General features: G+C 49.3%; 1 protein-coding gene across 5 annotated transcripts in view; it reads right to left on the bottom strand.

Annotated features, from left to right (window-relative positions):
• The window catches only part of FMNL2 (formin like 2), a 111,620-nt gene that overhangs the window by 26,364 nt on the left and 62,656 nt on the right, over positions 1 to 22,600 (bottom strand). For all 5 annotated transcript variants that reach the window (XM_041467293.1, XM_041467296.1, XM_041467292.1 and 2 more), the window contains exons 2-7: positions 21,753 to 21,836; positions 13,855 to 13,935; positions 11,617 to 11,693; positions 9,760 to 9,843; positions 7,443 to 7,595; positions 404 to 512 (exon numbers count right to left, since the gene is read on the bottom strand). In XM_041467293.1, the coding sequence (XP_041323227.1) occupies positions 404 to 512; positions 7,443 to 7,595; positions 9,760 to 9,843; positions 11,617 to 11,693; positions 13,855 to 13,935; positions 21,753 to 21,836 (588 nt within the window). The remainder of the gene's footprint in view (positions 1 to 403; positions 513 to 7,442; positions 7,596 to 9,759; positions 9,844 to 11,616; positions 11,694 to 13,854; positions 13,936 to 21,752; positions 21,837 to 22,600) is intronic.

Here is a 22,600-nt window from a genome sequence, read left to right as displayed (position 1 = left end):
CATTCCTTCCCATTTTATGTGAATTTCAACATTTCCACAGCATATTATGGCATATTATTATATAGCATATTATTGCACATTGTTTTATATGTATATAAAATATTATTGTATTTAGTATTTAAATTCTTATATTTATATTATTTACTATATTATTTTCTATTTATATAAAATAATATACTTTTATGTATAACTCATAATAATATACTAAACTCCAGACTAATTACAACCTAATTAGCTGCACGTCTAATGAACAGGAGCTGACCCAACACATCCAGGCTCTCAGTGCCCTTTCCCTACATCCCTAAATCCCATCACTGCCCCGTTCCTTCCCATTTTCTGAGAACCTGAGCACTTCCAGCAGCTTTACCTGACGAATGGCAGGGAATTGCAGGGAAAGCCTCACCTGGTAGTTCATGATGGCCCTCAGGCACATGATGCACACGTGCACGTCGTCCTTCTTGCTCACCAGCCGCGAGTTCTTCAGGGTTCTCCGGCTGGGCAGCGTGTTGTACCTGCAAAAAAACCCAACTCCTCATGGGGATTGCTTCTGGGGAGGGGAAGGAAAGGGAGAGGAACTCGCTCCGCTGGGGGAGGATGCGGTTTTCCAGAGGAGAAGCGGGAAACGTTGGTGGGAATAAAGGAGGAAAAGGTCCTGGCGAGGATAAAAATCCAGATGTTTGGCTCCAGCAGGAGCTGCAGCTCGGCCCTTCCTGCCAGCACAGGTGACAGGGAATATTCCCAATAAAACTGGCACAGGGAATGCCACACTGGCTTATTGCGACTCCCTGCCTCATCCCTGAAAATTCCTTGTTTGAATCCATAATAGAAGCAGGAACAGGGAATACCACACCAGTTTATTGTGACTCCCTGCCTCATCCCTGAAAATTCGTTGTTTAAATCCATGAAAGAAGCAGGAACAGGGAATACCACACCAGTTTATTGTGACTTCCTGCCTCATCTCTGAAAACTCCTGGTTAAAATCCACAAAAAAAGCAGCAACAGGGAATACCACACCAGTTTTTTATACTTCTTGGCTCATCCCTGAAAATTCCTGGTTTAAAATCCATGAAAAAAGCAGGAACGGGGAATGCCACAGGAGATTTTTTTGACTCTCTAGCTTATCCCTGCAAATTCCCCCTATTTAAATCCACAAAAAAAGGTAAGGACAGGGAATACCACAGCAGTTTATTGTGACTCCCTGCCTCATCCCTGCAAATTCCGCTTAAATCCACGATAAAAGCAGGAACAGGGAATACCACAGCAGTTTATTGTGACTCCCTGCCTCATCCCTGCAAATTCCTGGTTTAAATCCACAATAAAAGCAGGAAGAGGGAGCACAATACCACACCAGTTTTTCACACTTCTTGGCTCATCCCTGCAAATTCCCTGTCTAAATCCACCAAAAAGGTAAGGACAGGGAATACCAGACTGGTTTATTGTGACTTCCTGGCTCGTCCCTGAAAATTCCCTGTTTAAATCCAGGATGAAAGCAGGAACAGGGAATACCACACAGTTTTTTATACCTCTTGGCTCATCCCTGTAAATTCCTGCTTTAAATCCAGGATAAAAGCAGGAACAGGGAATACCACACAGTTTTTTATACCTCTTGGCTCGTCCCTGAAAACTCCCTGTTTAAATCCACAATAAAAGCAGGAACTGGGAATACCAGACTGGTTTATTGTGACTTCCCAGCTGATCCCTGCAAATTCCCCCTTTTTGAAAGCACAACCCAAGGGGAGCAAGGTCCCACAGCAGGGCTGGGTGCCCCCTGTGCCCACCCTGCCCACAATTCCCAGATCCCCACAATCCCTCCTCTGGGCTTTTCCTTCCCAGCCCAGATGAAAGGAATCTCCAAATCCACAGCAGGATTCTGTCAAAGGAGTTTTTCCTTTTTTTTTTCCCATCCATAAATATGAATGAATCCATCAGCTCTGGGCACTGCAGGATTTTGGGAAACGTGACCCAGTTTGGGATCAGCACTCCATATTAACTAGTGTATAAAGTATATGTAATGAGCAGATTGAATAATATAATAAATTATACAGATTTACTATTTAACATCAATTAAAACAATTATAAAATAAATTATAAGTTATAAAATAACACATTATTATAAAGGACATATTATTATATTTAGTTTTCAGTCCGGAGGGGTTGGAGCACCGGAGCTGAATTTTGGGAGCAGCACAGGAGGAGGCTGCTGGCCCCAGGCTCTGCTCCTGCACCTGGATATTTGGGATGCTCTGGTGGGAATGGGGCTGCCAGGGCTGTCCCACATCCCCCTGGATCAGCTCTGTGCCCTCCTGTCCCAAACATCCCTTCCCCAGTCACAACAGGAGCTGAGGGACCCCAAACTGGGAATCTGAACTGGGAAGTGTGGAAGCACCTCCAGGGCTGCCTGGGCAATGTGCACCAGCCCAGACCTGCCAATCTCACACATTCACCCCACCAAATGTGAAAAACACAGAAAAAAAAAAAACCATTTTAAAGTATTTTTAGTCCCACTGAGACGGTTCCTACAGTGGTTTATCAGATTTAAATTATGAAGGGCTGCAGAATTATTTTCCATACATTTTAAATCAGATTAATGAGATTTTTATCATGCCACTGTTGGAAGAAAAATAATTTCCTCAGTGCCTGGTGAATCCCTAAATTTCAGAACTGAAGCATCCACCAGTTCTGTTGGCTCTAAGAAATGGGGAGAAGTCTCCTTAAACAATAAAAATGACCATAAATCCAGATTTGGTATTTCCAGGTGCTTGGAAAAACAGAATTGAGGAGCAAGGATACTCCAGCATGTCCAGCACAGGCTCTGATCTGCCTGGATCCAACCACTTGGATGGAACCTGCCCAAGCTGAAATGTCCCTCCTAAACCTCTCTACACCTGGGTGGCTTTCCATGTCCCTGCCATGGTAGGGTGAGATGGAACAGGCTCATTCCAGATGATTCTGGAACATCCCCAGAGAGGAGACTCCGTTCAGCGCTTGGGCAGTGCCCAGGGAAGTTCTGCTCCTGTCCAGGTGGGATTTCCTGGGGTCAGCTCCTGCCCCGGGTCCCAGTGCCTGGCATCACCCAGCCCCCTCCTCTGGGCACAGCTCCCAGAGCTTCCCCCGTGCCAGGGCACAGTCCAGGTGGGACCTGCTCATGGAACACCCCTGGAGAGCTCCTGAGCTGAGCCAGCCCCCAGGACAGAGGGAATTCTGCCCCGGCCTCCCAGCCCATCCCCTCAGCAGATGTGGCTCCTTCCCAGAGCCACCAGAACCAAGAATAACAAGGATTTTTGGTACAGGAACCCCAGAACGTGGCTCTGCCCCTGGAATTCCAGCTCAGGATGCTTTTCCCTGTGTCTGCAGCCATCCCATGTTCCCTGCTGTTTCTGTTTGCTCCCCAAGGCAGGGCAGGCTGGTGGCAGCTCCGACACCTCCCCTTGTGCTCCACCAGCCAGGGAAAGGGTGGCTGAGCTTCTCCTGCCTTTCCTTCACTCCTGGCTCCCCAAGGCTTGGCCCAGCAGCTGGAGGACTCGTTGGGTTTGATTTCCTGTCTGCTGCAGGTCCCAGATGATGTCACCCCCAGGATATTTATCCTGCTAATTAAAGTCAGATGGTTCCTCTTTCATTTCCACGGCCCCTCCTTGCAAGGGGAACTACAAAACCTTTCCCCTGCAAAAGAGCAGGAGCTGGAAAGCTGAGCCTGTGGGAGCTCCTGCACAGGGGAAGGGTCTGCAAGGGGGTGGCACATGGGGGGAGGGAGCTGATCCAGAGATTTGGGATGAGGAGGATGAGGAAGAGGGCAGGATTTCAACAGCATCGTGGGAAAACCAACAACCAGCAAAGCCAGGGCAGATCCTGGGCTGGAATACAGAGTTTGAGGTTCTTTTTCTCACCCAGATCTGACAGAAAAATGTTTCTGTTAAAGAATAATTCTATCATTATTTTATATTTTAGGGTCATGGAGCTGCTCCAGGGAGATTGGGAATTCCTGGCTAGGCTGGAATTCCAAGAGCAGCTGTGGCTGCCCCTGGATCCCTGGAGGTGCCCAAGGCCAGGCTGGACACTGGGGCTTGGAGCAGCCTGGGACAGTGGGAGGAAGGTTGGAATTAGATCCCAAACCCTCCTGGAACTCCAGGACACACCCATTCCAGTGGTGCAGACTTTGAATGCCCCAATTTAATACAAATCACAGCTGATTTTTCACATAATTTTCACCTTTTTAGCTGCTGAAAGTGATCCTGTTCTGCCCTGGCTCCCCGGAGAGCAGCCCAGGGTGGGTCTCACAGAGATGAGGAGCTGAAGTTCATCAGGGCTGGGTGGGTTTTGGGTTCCATCCCTGCAATTTTGCTGGTGGTGGGCTGGAAACTGTGGGGCTCGTATCAACTGACAGCAAAAAATTCCTTCAGAAAGGGAGGTTTTGGCTCATCCCAGCAGTTTGGGGTTTCTGTGATCTCCTGGAGCTGCTCACAAAGATGTTCTGGTAAATTAGGAAGTATCTGACAAAAGGACGAACTTCCCCAGGCCCCTGAGCAGTGAAAGTGTCACTGGCAAAGCCCAAATTCAGCGACTGCAGCTCCCAAAACCCTGTCAAATTTAAGCCACAGTATCAAAGCCCATTTCTGGATCTGCCTGGATCATTCTCTGCTCACAGACTCGACAGATTCCAGAGGAAGAACTGAAGTTTCTCAGTTCAATCCACATGAAAACTCCTCTCTTCTGAGGAAATATTTTCCTCAGAAGAAAGGGAATTTCTAATGGGCTGGGACACTGCAAAGCCTGCATTAATATTTATCTGACAGCAGAGTCTGGCTCTCAGTAAAGCTCCTTCTCCCAAAAAAGCAGCAGCGAAATCCCCAAAGGTTCTTCCCCCTTTTTCATCCTCCTGCCCTCATTTTGGTGTCGGTTTCCCAAATCCCTGTGCCTCCTCTTAAGGAGAAAACCCCTCTCAGTTGCCAGGGAAACAGGGAGCAGGGAATTGGCAGCTTCAGCAGGGCTGAGAGGAGCTGGGGCAGGCAGCTGGGGCTGGAATTAGGGAGGGAAGGTCCTGGAGCATGGACAGGGCTCTGCCCACCCCGGCCAGCTCCTGAATTTTGCATTATCCCGCTGAGATCTCCTCAGCCTTCTCCTTTCTCCTCCTAATCTTTCAGCCCAGCTGGGATGGGCCCAGCCTGGGGGAGTGGGAGGTGTCCCTGCCCCTGGAATGGGGTGAGTTTAAACCCTTCCAACCCAAACCAGGCTGGGATTCTGGGGTTCCTTCCTCCCACTGCACAGCTCCCACCATTCCAGGAGTTTCCACACAGCCTGGGTGTCCACACATCCCAAAAAATCTCATTTACCACCCGGAGATGGGACAGAACCTCTTGGTTTTGCCCAAAAAAACCTTTTGAGCACCTGCCTTGTACTGAGGAGAAGATTCTCCTTCAGTTCACCAATATTTACTTGTATTGTATATTTATAATATACAATATTATAATAATAAAAATTACAATTCAAAAATTATAATTATAAAAAACTCCTCCCTTCTTAAAAATCTCACCTACCTTTAGCTTTCAGTTTTGTTTTTTTTAAACACACACAATCCCCAGCTATTGAAAAAATATGCTTTTAAAAACAGACCTTTTAAAAACCACGTATTTTTAAAAATACACTTTAAAAAAAAAGTCCATTTAAAATAATATTAAAAACACAGATTTTAAAACATGAATTTAAGGAAAAAAACCCCTCCAAAACCCAATCCAAAAATGCTGCCCCAGTACTAAGCTGGCTCTGCAGGCAGGAGGAAAATTTTGGCTGGAAACCTCTGTCAGGTCCCGTTTCTGTGGCAGTTTCGGGTATGAGTAAAGCCTCTATTTATACCAAAAAGGGGAAATAAGAGGGACAAGGGCTAAAAGCTCTAAGTTTAGGTATCAAACACAACTATTTGCACCGTGATAAGGAGAACTCAGCTCTTGCTTCCATGCCAACTGTTTCCCTCTCTCCGCGGAAATCCCGCTCTAGGGAAGCCAACTACGCTGGGAATTATAATGTGCCAAGCACACGTGCTGAGCCCGGATCCCTTCTCCTGGGGCTGGGGCTGTCCCAGCCCGTGTGGCCAGCACATTATCCATGGCATGGCAGCAGTGCTGGCCCCGGGCTCCGTGCCCTGAGGGGACAGCGTCCACTCGGACTTACGGGGTTTTCCGGGCGGGAGCGCCATCGGCGGAGCGCAAAGGGAAGCTGCTCCAGAGGCAGTCGGCTGCCAAGCAGCTGTGGCAGCGTGTGAGCTCAAGGTGGTCGGGCAGAGAAACCAGTCTGATGGTGTGTGAGAGGAGATGAGAGCACGGGGAAGGGCGGGAGAGGTGGGAACGGTGGGAGAACGGGAAAGAGCGTTCGAGCGGGAAAAGGGAAGGGAGGAGACGTTGAAACGGAGATTCAGACAGGTGAGGAATAAAGGGAGATGTGAGGAATAAAGGGACATCAGAAAGGGAAAAGGGTGGAAGGAAATGAAGAGAAACAATGTAAGAGACATGTAAGGTATTCCTGAGTTAGGCATTCCTAATCCCAAGCACTCGTCCCGAGGACACGGCGGAACCGGCTTGGGCTCCACCACTGCTGGCAGAGCAATTCAGGAGCAAAGAACACCAAAAATACCAAAAAAACCCCAAAATTAACTGGCCAGGTGATGCCACTGCACTCCACAGCTGGATTTCTTCCCCAGAGCTCTCCTCCTCTGCAATGCCTGAGGGCTGGGAATTAAATCTTCCAGGTACAAGGTTTGGAGCCACTCAACATCGACCCCGGGGCCAAGGTCAGTGCCTGGCACACCAAAACATCTCGGCTGGAAGTGACTCCATTTTTGGACTCTGATATGCTCACAGGATTATGGAGCAGAACTCCATGAAGTCAAAAAAAGTCCCAAAAAGATCCAGCACTCTGAGCTGCATCCTGAGTATCAGTACTGGGAGCTGAAGGTGGAGGTTGGAGTGGGACACCCCAAGGAACAGAAGAGAGGTGACTGTCAACCAGTTCTGGGAGGTGATCCTGCCTCTTCCATAAATAAAACTAAGAAAAAGGAATCTTGGGAAAGAGAGAGCCAAGTGTGGAATGGTGAGAGGGTGACAGCAGCTTTGGGGAAGGGAAGTGGCCTTTCCAAAGAATCCAGTGTCCCCTTCATGGCAGCAGGGAAGGAATGTGCTGCTGGAAGAGAGAGGACACAGGATGGGAGCCCCAGCTTCCATGGGTCCATGGGAATGTTGAGTGACATTTTGGAGAAGAGGAATGGTACAAGGAAATGCATCCTCAGCTCATCCTGCCCTTGGAAGTGATTCCTGCCCCAGCCGCTACCCCTGAGAGGTTCCTTCCACCTCAAACCAGCAACTCCTTCATGTGCCACACCTCTGCTGGGATCAGAGGGCAGAGGAGGGGTATCCTGTGGGAAAAGCTGTCCCCCGGTTTTCCCAAGGGTTCCGTACCGGAGCGTGGAGTGCCTGCCGGAGCGGGAGATGCTGTTCCCCACGGGAGAGGGCAGATTGCTGCCCCTGTGCAGGTCCTCGATGGAGCGGCTCCAGGGCTTGGACTTGTCCATGGAGCTCTCCACGCTGTTCTCCAGGCTCTCAAAGTCAAACCTGCAAGGGAACACAAATTCCAAGGCCGGGTTAGGCGGGAGAGACGCGCGGAGTTCTCCTTCCCGCTGCAGGTTGTGGGGAATCACAGAATCACTGGACAAAGCCCAACGGGGCAAAAGCAAAGGAAAAGATCTCCAAGACCATCAAATCCAACTGATCCCCCAGCACTGGGACCCAACCATTCCAGGGTTCTGTGATCCCAGCAGGTGGAATAATGATGGGAAAGGCGTTGTGGTGCTGGAGGGACATGGAAAAGCCCAGGGAAACAGGATGAGCTTCACATGGGGAAGGAAATTCCACAACAGGTTCATGCAACCATTCCCAGCCTTGCCAAGGCCACCAGTGGACCTTGTCCCCAAGTGCCACATCCACAGGGCATTGAATCCCTCATGGACACATCCAAACAGGATCAAACAGCTCCTTCAACATAAAATAAATCCCTGCTTGGAAGGAAAAGCTGTGAATTCTGGGAGCTCTCTCCAGTGAATCTCCATAAATCAGCTGTGCAAGTACCACCTTGGTTTCCTCCATCCCAGTTTGGCCCCACAAGTCTCCCAGCACATTCAAATATCACCACAATCATCCCAGATTCCCTGATTTCTGACTCCTTGCCCGTTGTTCTGCTACTCCAAGCAGGAATTGCTTGCTCCCCTTCCAGCTCCTGAGGTTATTACTCATGTTCCCCATGCGAGAGGGGAAAAACCAGCGAGCTCCTTGCGTACATTTGTATAAATTTAGGAAGAAAGGCTTTGTACAAACATTTCTTTTTGCTGTGCATGGTTTTTTCCAGTGGGTAACATTTGAAACCATAGGATTTTCCCTCATAAATTTTCCTGCAACCCCACCACAAATCTCTTTTCTGGGCAGTGACAGACGTAAATCTGATGGCAGCCTTGCTAAAAATAAATTATCGGCTCTCCCCAGCTCGAGTTTCTACTCCAAAATTATCTTTAACCTAAGGCTTCTCTTTCATTTTTATAGAAAAAAAATCTGCTACGATATCCTGAATGAATGTGGATTAATTCCCCAGGCCTGGAATTACCCACAGCCAGCTTGGATGGGGTTTGGAGCACCCTGGGGTAGGGGAAGGCTCCCTGGCCATGGCAGGGATGGGCTTCAAGGTCCCTCCCAACCCAAACCAGTCTGGGCTGATTCCACGACCATAAAACAAAGTCTCAGCTGAAGATCTCCACTAAAAGCTGATTCTCCCCACCGGTTTTTCAGAGCCCATCTCATGGTTTATGACCCAAACAACTAAATCTGATCCCAACGTCCCAGACGTCAGAAAAAAAAACCAGTTTCCAATCTTCCCAACTCCCAAACGAATTACCCACAGCCAGCTTGGATGGGGTTTGGAGCACCCTGGGGTAGGGGAAGGCTCCCTGGCCATGGCAGGGATGGGCTTCAAGGTCCCTCCCAACCCAAACCAGTCTGGGCTGATTCCACGACCATAAAACAAAGTCTCAGCTGAAGATCTCCACTAAAAGCTGATTCTCCCCACCGGTTTTTCAGAGCCCATCTCATGGTTTATGACCCAAACAACTAAATCTGATCCCAACGTCCCAGATGTCAGAAAAAAAAAACCAGTTTCCAGTCTTCCCAACTCCCAAAACACCCCTGGAATTGCTCCTGAGCTGTGCTGCAGCACATCTGCTGCCCAGCAGCCCAGGCTGCCAGCCAGGAGCAGGGCCTGCAGGGTGGGAATCCCTTTGAACACAGCAGGAATAAAGAGCCCTGGGACACCAACTGCAAACCTATTTTCAAGGAACCCTGCATCTTTCCACACACTGTGGGATGGGTTCTCCACCCCTAAGATGCTGAGAGACCAAAGATAAAAAATACGAACAGAGATGAATAATCCCAAGGTTTAAATTCAGGTTTTGGGTTGGTGTTTTTTTGTCTGCTGTGATGAAATAATTCCAGACTCACATCAAGGTTTCCTCTGCTCTCAGGCCCACAGAAGCATGGAATTATTGAGGCTGGAAAAGACCAGAGCCACCAAACACTTCCATGCCCACCAAGCCACTTTTTGAACAATTCCAGGGATTGTGACCCCACCACTGCCCTGGGCAGCCTGTTCAATGCTTAACCCCTTTGGAATGAAGGAATATTCCCTAAAATCCATGTATTTCCTGGCAGGAAATCCCAGGAATGTCTCACTTACGTGACTGCATACTGGGCAAAGGACAGGTACTCCACCAGGACATCCAGGCCTTTGTTCTCCTCATTCAGGAACTCCCTGACCCATCTGTGAGAGAAACACCAGATATTAGAGCCCTCCTGGGCCTTTGGGATTCCCTGGAATTCTCAGAAAAACTGGAGACAGAGCCACTGCAGCACTCTGGGTCTCACTCACGGAAAAAAAAGGGTTTTCAAAATGATTTAGAGGACTTTAAAGAGTCCTTTAGATGCCTTTCCAAATGTACTGAAATGAGGGGTTTTTGCAGCACTGTGAAGGTCAACTCCTAACACAGGGACTTGGCTCAGTTTCTATCTCATCCTGATTTCCAGCAGGCTGTAAAGGCAGGAAAAGAATCTCTGATGGATACCCTGGGTGTACATTTAACAGCAATTTTGCCTCTTTTTTTAAAAGGTGTTCACCTGTCACAGTGAATTCTGGCCCCTGGGTTTTGCAAAATAATTCAGGAAAGTCTGTTATGTTGCAAAGCTTTGAAAATGCCAAGAAAAATTTGAAAATCCACCAATTGAGGGGCAAAGCCAGGGGGAGAAGGAACCTCAGCACAGCCCCAGCTCTTCTCTGAACCCCAGCTGGGGCAGCAAATCCCCTGGGAGTGGCTGGGTGCCACTGGAATGAGGGGAGCCAGGGAGGGAAGTGGGAATTCCAGGCTCCTGGAGTGGGAATTCATCACCTCTGACTGATTCTGATATTCAGGAGGGACATTTTTTATCATTTCCCCGTGAAAATGAGCAGCCTGGTGTTTCATAAAATGTGTTTTGGAAGGAATCCCTCAGCCAGGGGCCCCAGAGAAATGAGCTCTGATGCTGTCCCCTCTTTTATTGCCCTGGGGCAGCAGCCAGGCTCCTCCTGCTCATCCCAAACCCAGCAGCATCCAGGGATGCCTCCAGCCTCTGCTGGGGAATCCCTCGTGCTGCAAAAGGAGGGAACACCTGGCAGGGGTGTGGGAGGGTTTCTGGGTTGGTGCAGCTCCAAGGAAGGCTCCCATCCCCACTCTGGGACTGCAATTCCACCCACAGCCTGAAATACCCCCATTCCCTCAAAATCAAAAAAAAAATCCATGGAATTGAGTGGACCCAGGTGTGACCATGGAGAAAAGCACTGGGAAAGCTCCCTGGCTGATGCCCAGTGCTGGAGCAGCTTCTGGTCCCACAGGAAGGTGAAACTGGTGGGAATGAGGATGGGAAAGGGATGTCTGATAAAAAACTAAACCCTGATAAAAACTAAGCCTCTGGCAATTCTACTACAGCAATTTGGGATGGATTTGCTGCTTTGTGGATAAATGCTGGTGCTGTTGTTCCCAGCCAGGCTCGGGGGAGATACATAAATTTATAGTTAAATTTAAAATTTAAAAAATAAATAAATTAATAGAAATTTTAAAAAATATTCATTCTTTATTAGAATTTTGTTATTTATTTAAATTTAAAATTTATACTTTATAAATTTATTAAATTTATATATATATTTATATATATTTATTCTGGACACAGCTTCACTCCCTGTGCTCTGACTGAGCAGGAGCTGAACCCAACCTTTCCTTAGCCCTCAGAAAAATGTGGATGAATCCATCAGGAAAGGATTAAAGCTGAATTATCCTCCTGAGATGCCCAGCTCCCCTTAACTAAGCCCATCAGGCTTTAATTAGCAACCAAGTGGCATCAGTTATTGACATGCAAAGGGGTGTATTCTCAAAGACAGACACCTTTAGAATTAAAAAAGGAATTATTAAATAATTTAAAAATTATTAAATAAAATAAATTTTAAATTAAATTAATAAGAATAATTTAAAAATTAAATTGAATCAGAGGCATCAAAAACTCTCACCCAATGTGGTTTGTTCTCAAGGAAATTTCCAGTTCTCGGAGCACCTGAGTCGACTCCTGGACCCGTCTCCTGAATTTCTGCAATGGAATGAGCAGCAAAAATAATAATTAGGCTCTATTAAAAAATATCAACATCCCACCAAGCACAGAGGGAATGAAGAAAACATGGGGGAAGCTGAGAACTCCTCTAAATCCCCAGGAATGCAGCAACAACAGCCCAGCAGTCAACAAAAACAGGTGTGGAGAAATCCCTCCTGTTCCCAGGAACGTCCTGGAGCTTCCAGGATTAAGGAAATTAAAAGCCTGGAGATAAATAAACATTTCTTTATAAGCCAAGCTTTGATTTAACACCAAACTTTCTCCTGAAGGTTGCAGAGCCCCTGTGCTTTAGAAAACGAGGTGGCAGAGAGCCAGTGGGGGCACCTCAATCCCATCTGGAGCAGGACTGGAGGATCCTGCTCTCCCTGCCCATGGGAAGGTGCTGGAACAGCTGGAGAAATCCCTCTGGAGCAGCTGTTTTGGCACATTCTCATTCCTGAGCAAGAGCTAAGTGGGTGAAGAGGGATAAGGGCAGGCTCAGGTGGGATACTGGGAAGGAATTCCAGGATGTGAGAGTGGCACGGGTGGAGCCATGCAGCAGAAGCAGTGGCAGCAGGAATCCCGGTGGGATGAGCTCTCCCACCCCTCCCCGTGTCAGAGGGGCTGAGGAAAGGCTGCGGGTGATCCGGAGTGACCCAACAACACACAGGAAACCAGGACAGCTATTTTTAGGCCCTTTGGGTTTGTCATTTGTCACGGGAGCCCTGGGTAAGAAAGGCTCCAATGTGAGCCCACGGAGCGAAGCCAAACACGGAACAATCTCCAAAACCCTCCGGAGGAAAAACACAAAGGCCCCGTTCACCGGGCTGGAAACATCCACACAGGGAAAGGCCAGGGTTTCCAAGGAAATGGCTCCCTGCTCCTGGCTGGAGGCTCCAACCACAGCAGTGCTGTCCCAAGGTTCCTCTGCCCCAGGAGGGGCTGGGAGCACGGGGAGCGAGGGGCGCATTCCCAGTGCCTGGAACTGCCAGGGCAGGATCCGTGTTCTCCACAGGGAACGCCCCTCGGATCACTGCGGGGCACCACGGAGCAGGGACTGCTGGGCAGGAGGCACAGCCAGGCCAGGGCAGCACCTGCTGGGCTCTGCTGCATTTCTGGGTGGGCTTTAGAGGCTCTTGTGGTTGTCACCATGGATGGAGCTGGTCCCTATGGATGCGAGGTGATCCCTGTGGATGGCCATGGATGGAGGTGTCACCATGGATGGAGCTGTCAGCATGGACAGAGGTGATCCCCATGGATGGGAGATGTTCACCATGGATGGAGATGTCTCCATGGATGGGAATTGTCACCATGGATGGAGCTGATCACCATAGAAGGAGTTGATCCCCATGGACAGAGCTGTGATCATGGATGGACAAGTCACCATGGATGGGAACTGTCACCATGAATGGAGCTGATCCCCATAGAAGGAACTGATCTCCATAGATGGAGCTGATCCCCATGGATAGAGCTGATCCCCACGGACAGAGCTGTGACCATGGATGGAGCTGATTCCCATAGAAGGAACTGATCTCCATAGATGGAGCTGATCCCCATGGATAGAGCTGATCCCCATGGACAGAGCTGTGACCATGCATGGAGCTGATCCCCATGGATGGAGCTGATACCCATGGATGGAGCTGATCCCCATGGATGGAGCTGATACCCATGGATGGAGCTGATCTCCATGGATGGAGCTGATCCCCATGGATGAAACTGATCTCCATGGATGGAGCTGATCTCCATGGATGGAGCTAATCCCCATGAACAAACACTGCACTCAGCTGCACTGAGCCTCTGCCAGGCAAATTCCCAGAGAAAAGGACTCAAAACTCAGACGCCCCTCCCAGGGGTGAGCAAAGGGCCATCAGACAGGGGCTGAGCCAAAGCCAGGCCTAGAGCCCAGCCCAGAGACAATTTGTCAGATTATTTACTGGAGCCAACATTATTAAAACAAGCTGTGCTCCATGTCAGATGGTCCTTGGCTTCCCAACATCTGCTCTCCTTCCCAAGCTGGAAAACTGAAGCAAATTCCCAATTTCTCTCTGCTTCTCCCTGAAATTTGCAGGGCATTTGCACAAAGGCAGGAAGGAACCTGGACCCCAGGACCATGCTGGCTGAGGAATGAGGGACAGGCAGGAGGAAACAGGATGCTCCTCACCTTCCTGGTCACTGCTGGGTCCAGATATCCCTTCAGCTTCTGGATATAAGTGTGTGGAGGATTCTTCACTTGGAATCTTTCCTGGAAAAGAGGCAGGAATAAACATCAGCCATTTTCCTGTATTTACTTTACCCAGAAAACACATGCACCACATACATATTGAACAATATATATTTATAATACATTCTGTTCCTAAGCGGATAATCTATGCATGCCATTAAAATAGATTTAAATGGATCTCGATATTTATATCAACAGCATAAAAAGACACCTTAAACATTCAGTGGGAATTCTGAATTTTAGTTGCACATCCATCTGAAGTTCCAGGGTTTCTGCTCAGCAGGAGCGTGGAGAGGAAGGAGAAGGGTCAGGAGATGCACCAACACAAAATCTTTTTTAATCACTTGCAAAAAACCTTCCCCTACCCCAGGCTGCTCCAATCCCCAATGTCCAGCCTGGCCTTGGGCACTGCCAGGGGTCCAGGGGCAGCCCCAGCTGCTCTGGCAATTCCAGCCCAGCCAGGAATTGCCAATTCCAAATCTCCCATCCATCCCTGCCCTCTGGCAGTGGGAGCCAGTCCTCAAGGTCCCAACTCCTCCTGCAGGGATCACTCCATCTCCAATCAATCCCCCCTCAGCCCAAGATCACAGATTTTGGTGGTCTTCTGAGAGCTCCCTGATTTTTCCCTGCTTTCCCAGTGTCCAGCTGGAAGTTTATCCCACCAAGGCTGCTGTGAAACATGAGCTGTTCCATGGGCAGTGTGCTGTGTCCAAACCTCCTCACAGCATTCCCAAACATTCTGATCCTACTTGTGTCTTGGAAGAACTTTAGGCTATTCTGGCCCTTTCCCTGGAGGAAAGATCTCATCCCAATCTCCTGAAATTTCCTCTTTTATCTGAAACCTCCCTTTATTAGGTCAGGATGCAATTCTGACTGCGTTATGCCGAGGTTATTCCAGAATGAACAGGACACTGCTGCCCAGTTACCAGAACTGGCTGAACACCACAAGTTCTTCCTGTTATTATCTTGCTGCTTGCTGGAAAAGAAGTAATCCATCATGGCCAGCAGGAAAAAATGAAGGAAAAACTCTTCTGTGAGCTCCACCAGCCCTGGTGGGAGCTCTGGAAGTCACAGAGCACTCATGGCTTTCCTCTTTTACAACTGGATTCTTTTTCCATGCACCTCCACACGGCTCTGGAATTGGCATTTCCTATTTTATCTAAAAAACAGCTCAGAGAATGCAAAGTTCTTCACTGAGGGTTCTTCTCTGGACAAAGTGACACCAGCAGGGTCTGTCCTGCTCCAGCACCAAGTCCACCATCGTGGATTCTTCTTGGCTCTCTCTCAGGGATTCCTGGAGCCAGGCTCACCTCAGCAGCTCCCACGGGGCAGACAGAGAATTCCTGGACCCCTAGAGTGGTTTGGGTTGGCAGAGCCCTTAAGGATCCTCCAATTCCAGCCCCTGCCATGTTCTCCTGGCAGCAGTGTCCCATCCCAACAACACTCCACGTTCCCCCTCCCATTTATTCCCCCCTTTCTGTGACAGAGCTGTGTTCAGTCCAATCCCCCAGAGAAGCTCTTTTGCTTTTATGGATTAATTCCTCTTCCCAAGTAATCCACTGAAGTGACAGCAGCTTTTCCCAGCCGCCAGCTTTAATTGCCTGGAATCCTCAAAATGAAATGTTTAAAGAGACTCAAGGAGCACATTTGACAGTCTGGGATGCAGCTACTGGATGGTTTTGTTTGTTTTCTTCAAACCTGGCTGTAATTATGTATTTATGTAATAATCTCTGCAGCAGCTTGGTGTAAAAAGATGCTGCTCATTCTTGTGGAGTGGAATTATTTGGGTTAAAGGACTTTCCAGATGCTATCCATGAACAGCAAACACCAGGAATACTCCTACCTGAGGAGTGACCAAAAATCACTTGTGGTAAACATCTCCTCGTCCTGGAAACATTTTTACAGCCCCCTCAAGTGTTTCTTTTTTGCTGGTTTGGAAAACTTGGAGGGATTAGCCTTTAAAATTGCCCTTTCCTGGCTATGATTCCCGTCTGGGTTTATCCAGCTCAGAGTGTTTTATATTAGAGGCTGATTAAGAAGCTGCAAGGGCCAGGCTGTGCAGTGAGGCCTCCAAGTCAGCCTGGATGTCTGGTCACAGCCACCCTCTTCCCAAAAATCTGACTGGGAGCTCCCAGGGGTTGGGAATGGAGCTGGCTGCAGGCTGGAATCCACTGGGATCCTCTCATGATCCTCCTTGGGAGCATCCCAACAGCCACACTTCCCAAGGAACTGCTGTGCCTTAGAAACCATAATTAAAGAGTTAAAAATCCCAGCTTTTTTTCCTGTCAGCTCCTCCCCTCCACTTCTGGCAATTCCCACCCACTCCTTGGCCAGCTCTGTTTCCAAACCCGGGATTTAACACCATCCGAATGACGAGGTCGGGCATTTTTACCCCACACACAAAAAAGCCTAAAATCCAGACTGGAGCGGCCAAACCTTGCTCAGCAAATGCTGTGGGGTGACATCACGACTGGGACATGGTGGCTTCCCTGGATTGAGCCATTCAGACACAACAAAGTTCCTAAATCCTGGTGAAACCCTTTTTATCTCCACTACGTGACCGCTGTGAGCTCCAGCATTATCTGCAGGCTGAAAGGACACGGGCACGGAGCAGCAGCGGCTGCACACTGCCTTTGTCAGCCACCTACAAAGCAAACGAGCTTAATTCCCAAGGATAAAGGTCCTTTCTGGCTTGGAAAATCCCTGAGGAGGGGTGTTGTGAGCCAGGATGGAAGAGCACAGGGAATGCAAGGACAGCAGCACCGGAGAGCAACGGGATGAGCTGGGCCCAGCAACTTCCTCTGGGGGAATAAATGGGGAGGATTCACTGGGATTAAATTCTGAGAGGGATTTGGGACAAGGGCTGCAGGGACAGGACACAGGGAAGGGCTTCCACTGCCAGAGGGCAGGGATGGGTGGGAGATTGGGAATGGGCAATTCCTGGCTGGGCTGGAATTCCCAGAGCAGCAGTGGGTAGCCCTGGACCCTTGGCAGTGCCCAAGGCCAGGCTGGAATAACCTGGGATAGAGGGAGGTGTGCCACCATGGCAAGGGTGGGACTGAGTGACTCTAAAGTCCTTCACAACCCAGCCCGTTCCATGATTCCATAACTCAGGGGAAAAGCAGGAGCACAGCACCTCTCCTGTGCCTCTTTCAGCCAGAATTAGCACTTTCTTTTCCGACAGACACAGAAAAAAAGGGGGGCTGGGGGGGCTTTGCTTCAGCAGCCAAGAGGAACTGCTGGACTTCTGCACTTCCCCTTCCACGTGATCCTGCAGGGAACCTGACATCTCCTGAGCACCCCGCTCTGCAAAACATATTCATTCCGGAACCAGGAAATCGTGCCTTTCCCAACAATCCTCGGCTCCCAGAGCCATTCAGGGCATTTTTCTGCATCAGCCCAGATGTTATTCCCATTATTATCATTATCCTGCCTAAGCTGTTTCATTCTTGGGATTCGCAGATGCCGGGGAAGCACCCGGGTCGCGATGAGAATCCCAGAGGATGTGCTGGGATTGGGACAGTGGGCAAGGAGATGGACAAGGCGATGGGGAGCAGTGTCTCAAACGCATCACCAACATGGTGCAGAATTCCCCATCTCCCACAGATCCAGCGGGTGGCTCGGTCCCGTCCCAGCAATCCAGACATTCCCACCAGCAGAATGGTGTCACTGTGGAAGTGTCCTCATGGAATGAGAGGACAGCAGCTGCTCATCCCTGCACTAACGAGGAGGCAGAACGATCCATTCCCCCAGGATTAAGGATCCACTCCCCCAGGATCAATGCCAGCTCCGTGCTGGACCCAGGTGCTGCTCCCTCCGACCCCAGGGCTGCCCAGCCCTTCCCAATCCCAAATCACGGAGCCTGGGACTCCTCATGCCTTTATCTCCAACCTCTCCATCCCTCCTTGTCTGATCTTCCCTGAGCCTCCTCTCCCAGGGTGACCCAGCCAAAGGAATGAAGCCACGAGTGTCCAAAGTCCAACTTCTCCTGAATTCAGTAAATCACGGGATTTTCCGCCCTGTGTTTACCCCACCAGGGCAGAGTCCCTGGAATACACCACGTTTTTTAACCTCTCCAACCAGAGCTCTAAATGGTTTCTGCAGGGCATGCAAAATGATGGAAAATCCTTGGCTGGACAGTGGCAAAAAAACTCCTGGATCTCTGTTGGGAAAGGGTCAACGGCACCATCAGGGCTCCCGGTCCCCTCAGCCCATTCCTGAGGAGAAATCTGGGCTCCACTGAGGAATTTGTGACAAAAAAAAATGGCACAGCACCCCCGCAACACCCTGCTCCTCCTCAGGCCTTCTCCATCAGCCACCCATGGCTCCCGTGGGCAGGGATCCCCTTGGAAGCAAAGCTGAGGGCTGGCCCAGGACCCCAGCCACCAACGCCACCCCAAGAGCCCCACGTTGGCCACCAGCCCCCAAAACACCAGCTCCTGCCTTCTCCTGAGCTTCTTCAGCAAGGGAGGAGTTCCCCAAACACCTCAGGAGGAGATTTTGGGTGCAAACCTCGCCGTTTTCCTGTGGATCTCTTCATCCCTTATTCCCACGCCTCCCTGGTGACAACCCTGGCCACCACGTGCCATCAGAGGGCAATGAAGAACTTTGCAGGATGTCCCCAAGCCCTTCCCTCCCAGCACCCAGCTGGACAGAGGCCTCCAGGACACCACAAAAGGATCCCATTTCCTGGATTTTCCATGCATCCTTGTCCCTGCCTGGATCATTCCCAACCCAGCCCCTCAGTTGGCCACCCTGGCCCATTCCAGAGCGGACAGCAGATTTCCTGGCTCTCCTTTTTCCCTCCTCCTTGTACCTTACCCAGAGAGGTGGGAGCAAGCTCTGAGGACAGCAGTGTGGAAGGTTTATAAAGGAAGAGAAAATTCCACGTGGGATGAGTCCCCCACAACCAGCCCAGCAGCCCTTACAATTATTCAAATAATGCAAATAATCCTATTCACGGCAGATTATTATTAATTATTATTGTTGTTGTTGTTATTATTTCATCATCATGAAACTGGTTCCCCACTTTGCTCATCTTGTTTCTGCAAAAGTGAGAGCTCCTTTTTGGGGATTAACTCCTAATATTCTCCAAATATTCCCCAGATAAATATTCAGGATATGCTGCACAGATTGTTTAGAAAATACCATTTCTAGACAACTTTTCCTTTCAGATCTAAGTTGAAAACCAGCACAGGAGAGAAAGAGTTCATTTCCTCATTGATTTACAAGAAAATCCAGGTGAAAATGGCGTACTGGGTGAAACCAAGGGAAAACAGGAGTCAAAATTTGCTTTAGAATAAAAAAATCCTATACACAACCCCTATTCCTAGAAGTGCCCTCATCCCTGTTATTCCAGGGCACTATTTACATATTGGGAATATATATTATCTATCTATCTATCTATCTATCTATATATGTTTTTAAATATATTTTACATACTATATTAAAATAATACTATTATATACAATATTTATACATTCCAGGGCAATATTTCTATATTGGGAATATATACTATATTTAATATGTTATATGTAATATTATTCCTTTTTATATATTTTTATATATTTATATATATATATACGTAATATTTAGGTATTCCAGGGCACTATTTACATATTGGGAATATATACTGTATTTTATATGGTATATATAATATTAATATAATTATTAATATTATATATATTTATATATTCCAGGGCAATATTTCTATATTGTGAATATATCCTGTATTTTTATATGTTATATATAATATTATTAATATTATACATATATTTAGATATTCCAGGGCACTATTTCTATGTTGTGAATATATAAATATTTCACAGCCCATATGCTGCATTTTGGTGCTTTTAGTGACACCTGCTCACAGTGCTGCGACTGAGGGGGTGGCAGCACCTGAGGGGACACCAGGGAGCTGTGACAGACCCCAGCCTGTGCTCCCTGCCCAGTGTGTCCCATGGGATGGCTGGGCAGGGGAAAGGTGCCACTTGGTCACCTCGTGCTGCTCCTCAGTGCTGTTCCATCAGCCTTTCCAAAGGATGGGAAGGGCCCCAGCCCAGGGAAGGGACTCATCCCAGCCCGGGGGTGGACTGGGAGTTGTGCAAGGAGATGACTCCAGATTGCAGATTTCCTTCCCATCTGCTCACGCTGCTCTCCCAGCCCGGAGCTGGGCACTGAATCAGCAGCAGCTGCACAGGGTGGATCAGCTCCGAGGGGGAATTTGCACATCCAGGCTGGGATCAAACAGCTCCTGCCTGTCCCGCTGCCAGCAGGAACTGGGCACGGAGCTCACACCTCTGCAGGGTGCTCTGGGAACAGCCTGGCACAAATCATGGAATCACAGACTGGACCGGGTTGGGAGGGACCCTAAAGCCCACCCAGTGCCACCCCTGCCATGGCAGGGACACCTCCCACTGTCCCAGAGTGCTCCCAGCCCTCTCCAACCTGGCCTGGGGTACTGCCAGGGATGGGGAATCTGCAATCATTGGTAGCAGTTCCTACATTTTTTAATGTCTCAGTAAACTGAGTCTTTAAATAGCTCGAGCTTTACATTCTCTGCACAGGAAACTCATGGGGAAAGAAGCAATTCTTCATTAAGCTTTACTTTAAGGTACCTGTGCAATGAATTTAAACTGCCAGAGGGCAGGGTTACATGGGGTATTGGGAAAAAAGTCCTTCCCTGTTGGGGTGGGCAGGCCCTGGCACAGGGTGCCCAGAGAAGCTGTGGCTGCCCCTGGACCCCTGGAAGTGCCCAAGGCCAGGTTGGACAGGGTTTGGAGCAATCTGGGATAGTGGAATGTGTATGTGTTCCTCAGGCTGGAACTGGATGGGCTTTAAGGTCCCTTCCAACCCAAACCAGTCTGGAATTCCATGACCGTATCAGACACCCCACCACTGTAACAGCTGAATAGGAAATGTCCCATAAATGTTTTTATCCCAATGTCCCTGACCTCCTGCCAAACTCTCACCCTGGTTCTGCTGAGTTTACATCCCAAGGGAACATCCCACACTCCCAGTGCTGCATCAATTATTTTCATTACCCACTACTGCTGAACTTCATGGCATTTTGCTGCTGGCTCCCAGATTCAAATCCCACTTTGTCACATTTCATTTTGCCCCCCAAATGCCATTCTTGTTGATCCATCACATCCTGCTAATTGCTGCACACCCTACACAGCTCACGAGGAGATGCCTCAGCATCTGGCAGTGCCTAACCCGAGGTTGTTCCCAGCCTCTGGAGGTGTGAACTGGGGTTCAGTCTCCTGTCCCTGGAGGTGACAGCTCCAGCCATCACCACAGAGCATGACATGGGCAGCCAAACCCTGAGATCATTTATTCATTTGTTCATTTTATCGTTTGTTCATTTGCTCATTTGTTCATTTGATCATTTGTTCTTGTTTGCAAGACTCTGAGGTCAGGCTGAGCCTGTGCAGGGCAAAACCAGCAGTGTTCAGCAGCCAGAGGGAATCCAGGATGGAAACAACAGAGGGGAAAGGGATATTCCTCTGTGAGGTGGGAATTGGCTGCCATCAGACAGCTTCTGCCTGACCTGCTGCCAGCACAGACTCCAGCCCAGAGCTCACAGCCCTCTGGGACACAGAGAAACACAAATCAGGGAATGACAGAATCCCAGGATGGGTTGGGGTGGCTGCAGTTATCACTGCAAGGCCTCTAGGAGTGGTTACCAACAAGGGAGCAGAAGGAATAAGTGAAGCTCCAGGAACAGGAATTTCCTGGGTGCTGCAAGGTTCTGTGAGGTCCTGCTCAGCCCAGGGATGCTGTGGATGGAGCAGCTGGGATGAGGCATCTCCCAAGGCTCTCCAGAGGCTCCTCACCTGGTCACAGATGAGCTCCCACTTCTTCTCGTTGTCGTACTGCCGCAGGAGCCGGGCTTTGTCGGGAGGCAGGTTCATGGCATTCTGTGGAGAGACAGCAACACTGTGAGGGATCAGCCCCAGCTGCAGCACACCAAGGCTGCCGAATTGTTTCCTGTCAATTCCTGGTGCCAGAGCTGCTCAGGAACGCTCCCTCCCCGTGTTGGTTTTGGCCCCAAAAGCGCCGCTGAATCACGAGGCACCCAAGGGCAGAGCTGGGCCACGCTGGGACACACGAGGTGAGCGACTGAGGGCCAGCCCTGAGCACCAGTTCCTGGCTTTTTAGGAAAAAAATGTTCCCTGTGAGGGTGGGGAGGCTCTGGCAGAGCTTCCCAGAGAAGCTGTGGCTGCCCCTGGATGCCCGAAGTGTCCATGGCCAGGCTGGACAGGGCTTGGAGCAGCCTGGGATGGAGGAAGGTGTCCCTGCCCATGGCAGGAGCTTTAAGGTCCCTTCCAATCCAAACTGTTTTTGGATTCTGTGACCATCCACCTCCATCCAGCAGAGAGGACAGGATTCACTGAGCTGCCACAGCACAGGAGCCCCTCTGTGCCCCAGCCAGGTCCCACTCCCTTCCCCTGAGCACATTCCTCGGGCAACACCTCCCACTGCAGCTGGGGCTGCAGGACAGTCCTCTCCCAACAGGACCATGAAACACCACTCCATTTTACTCCAACAGCTATCCAGGCTGGAAAAGTCACCACACACCACCTTATCTGGATGACACAGATCCTGGAGTCAGGATTGCTGCTGCCCAAGCCCCAGAGATAACAATCCCAGACTGTGAGTGACAGGAGTCAGAAGGAAGGGG

The sequence above is a fragment of the Pyrgilauda ruficollis genome, unplaced genomic scaffold, assembly GCF_017590135.1.
Source record: "Pyrgilauda ruficollis isolate IOZ18807 unplaced genomic scaffold, ASM1759013v1 scaffold205, whole genome shotgun sequence".
Taxonomy (NCBI): Eukaryota; Metazoa; Chordata; class Aves; order Passeriformes; family Passeridae; genus Pyrgilauda; species Pyrgilauda ruficollis.
The sequence above is the reverse complement of the archived record's forward strand: the minus strand, read 5'-3'. Positions and strand labels throughout refer to the sequence as shown.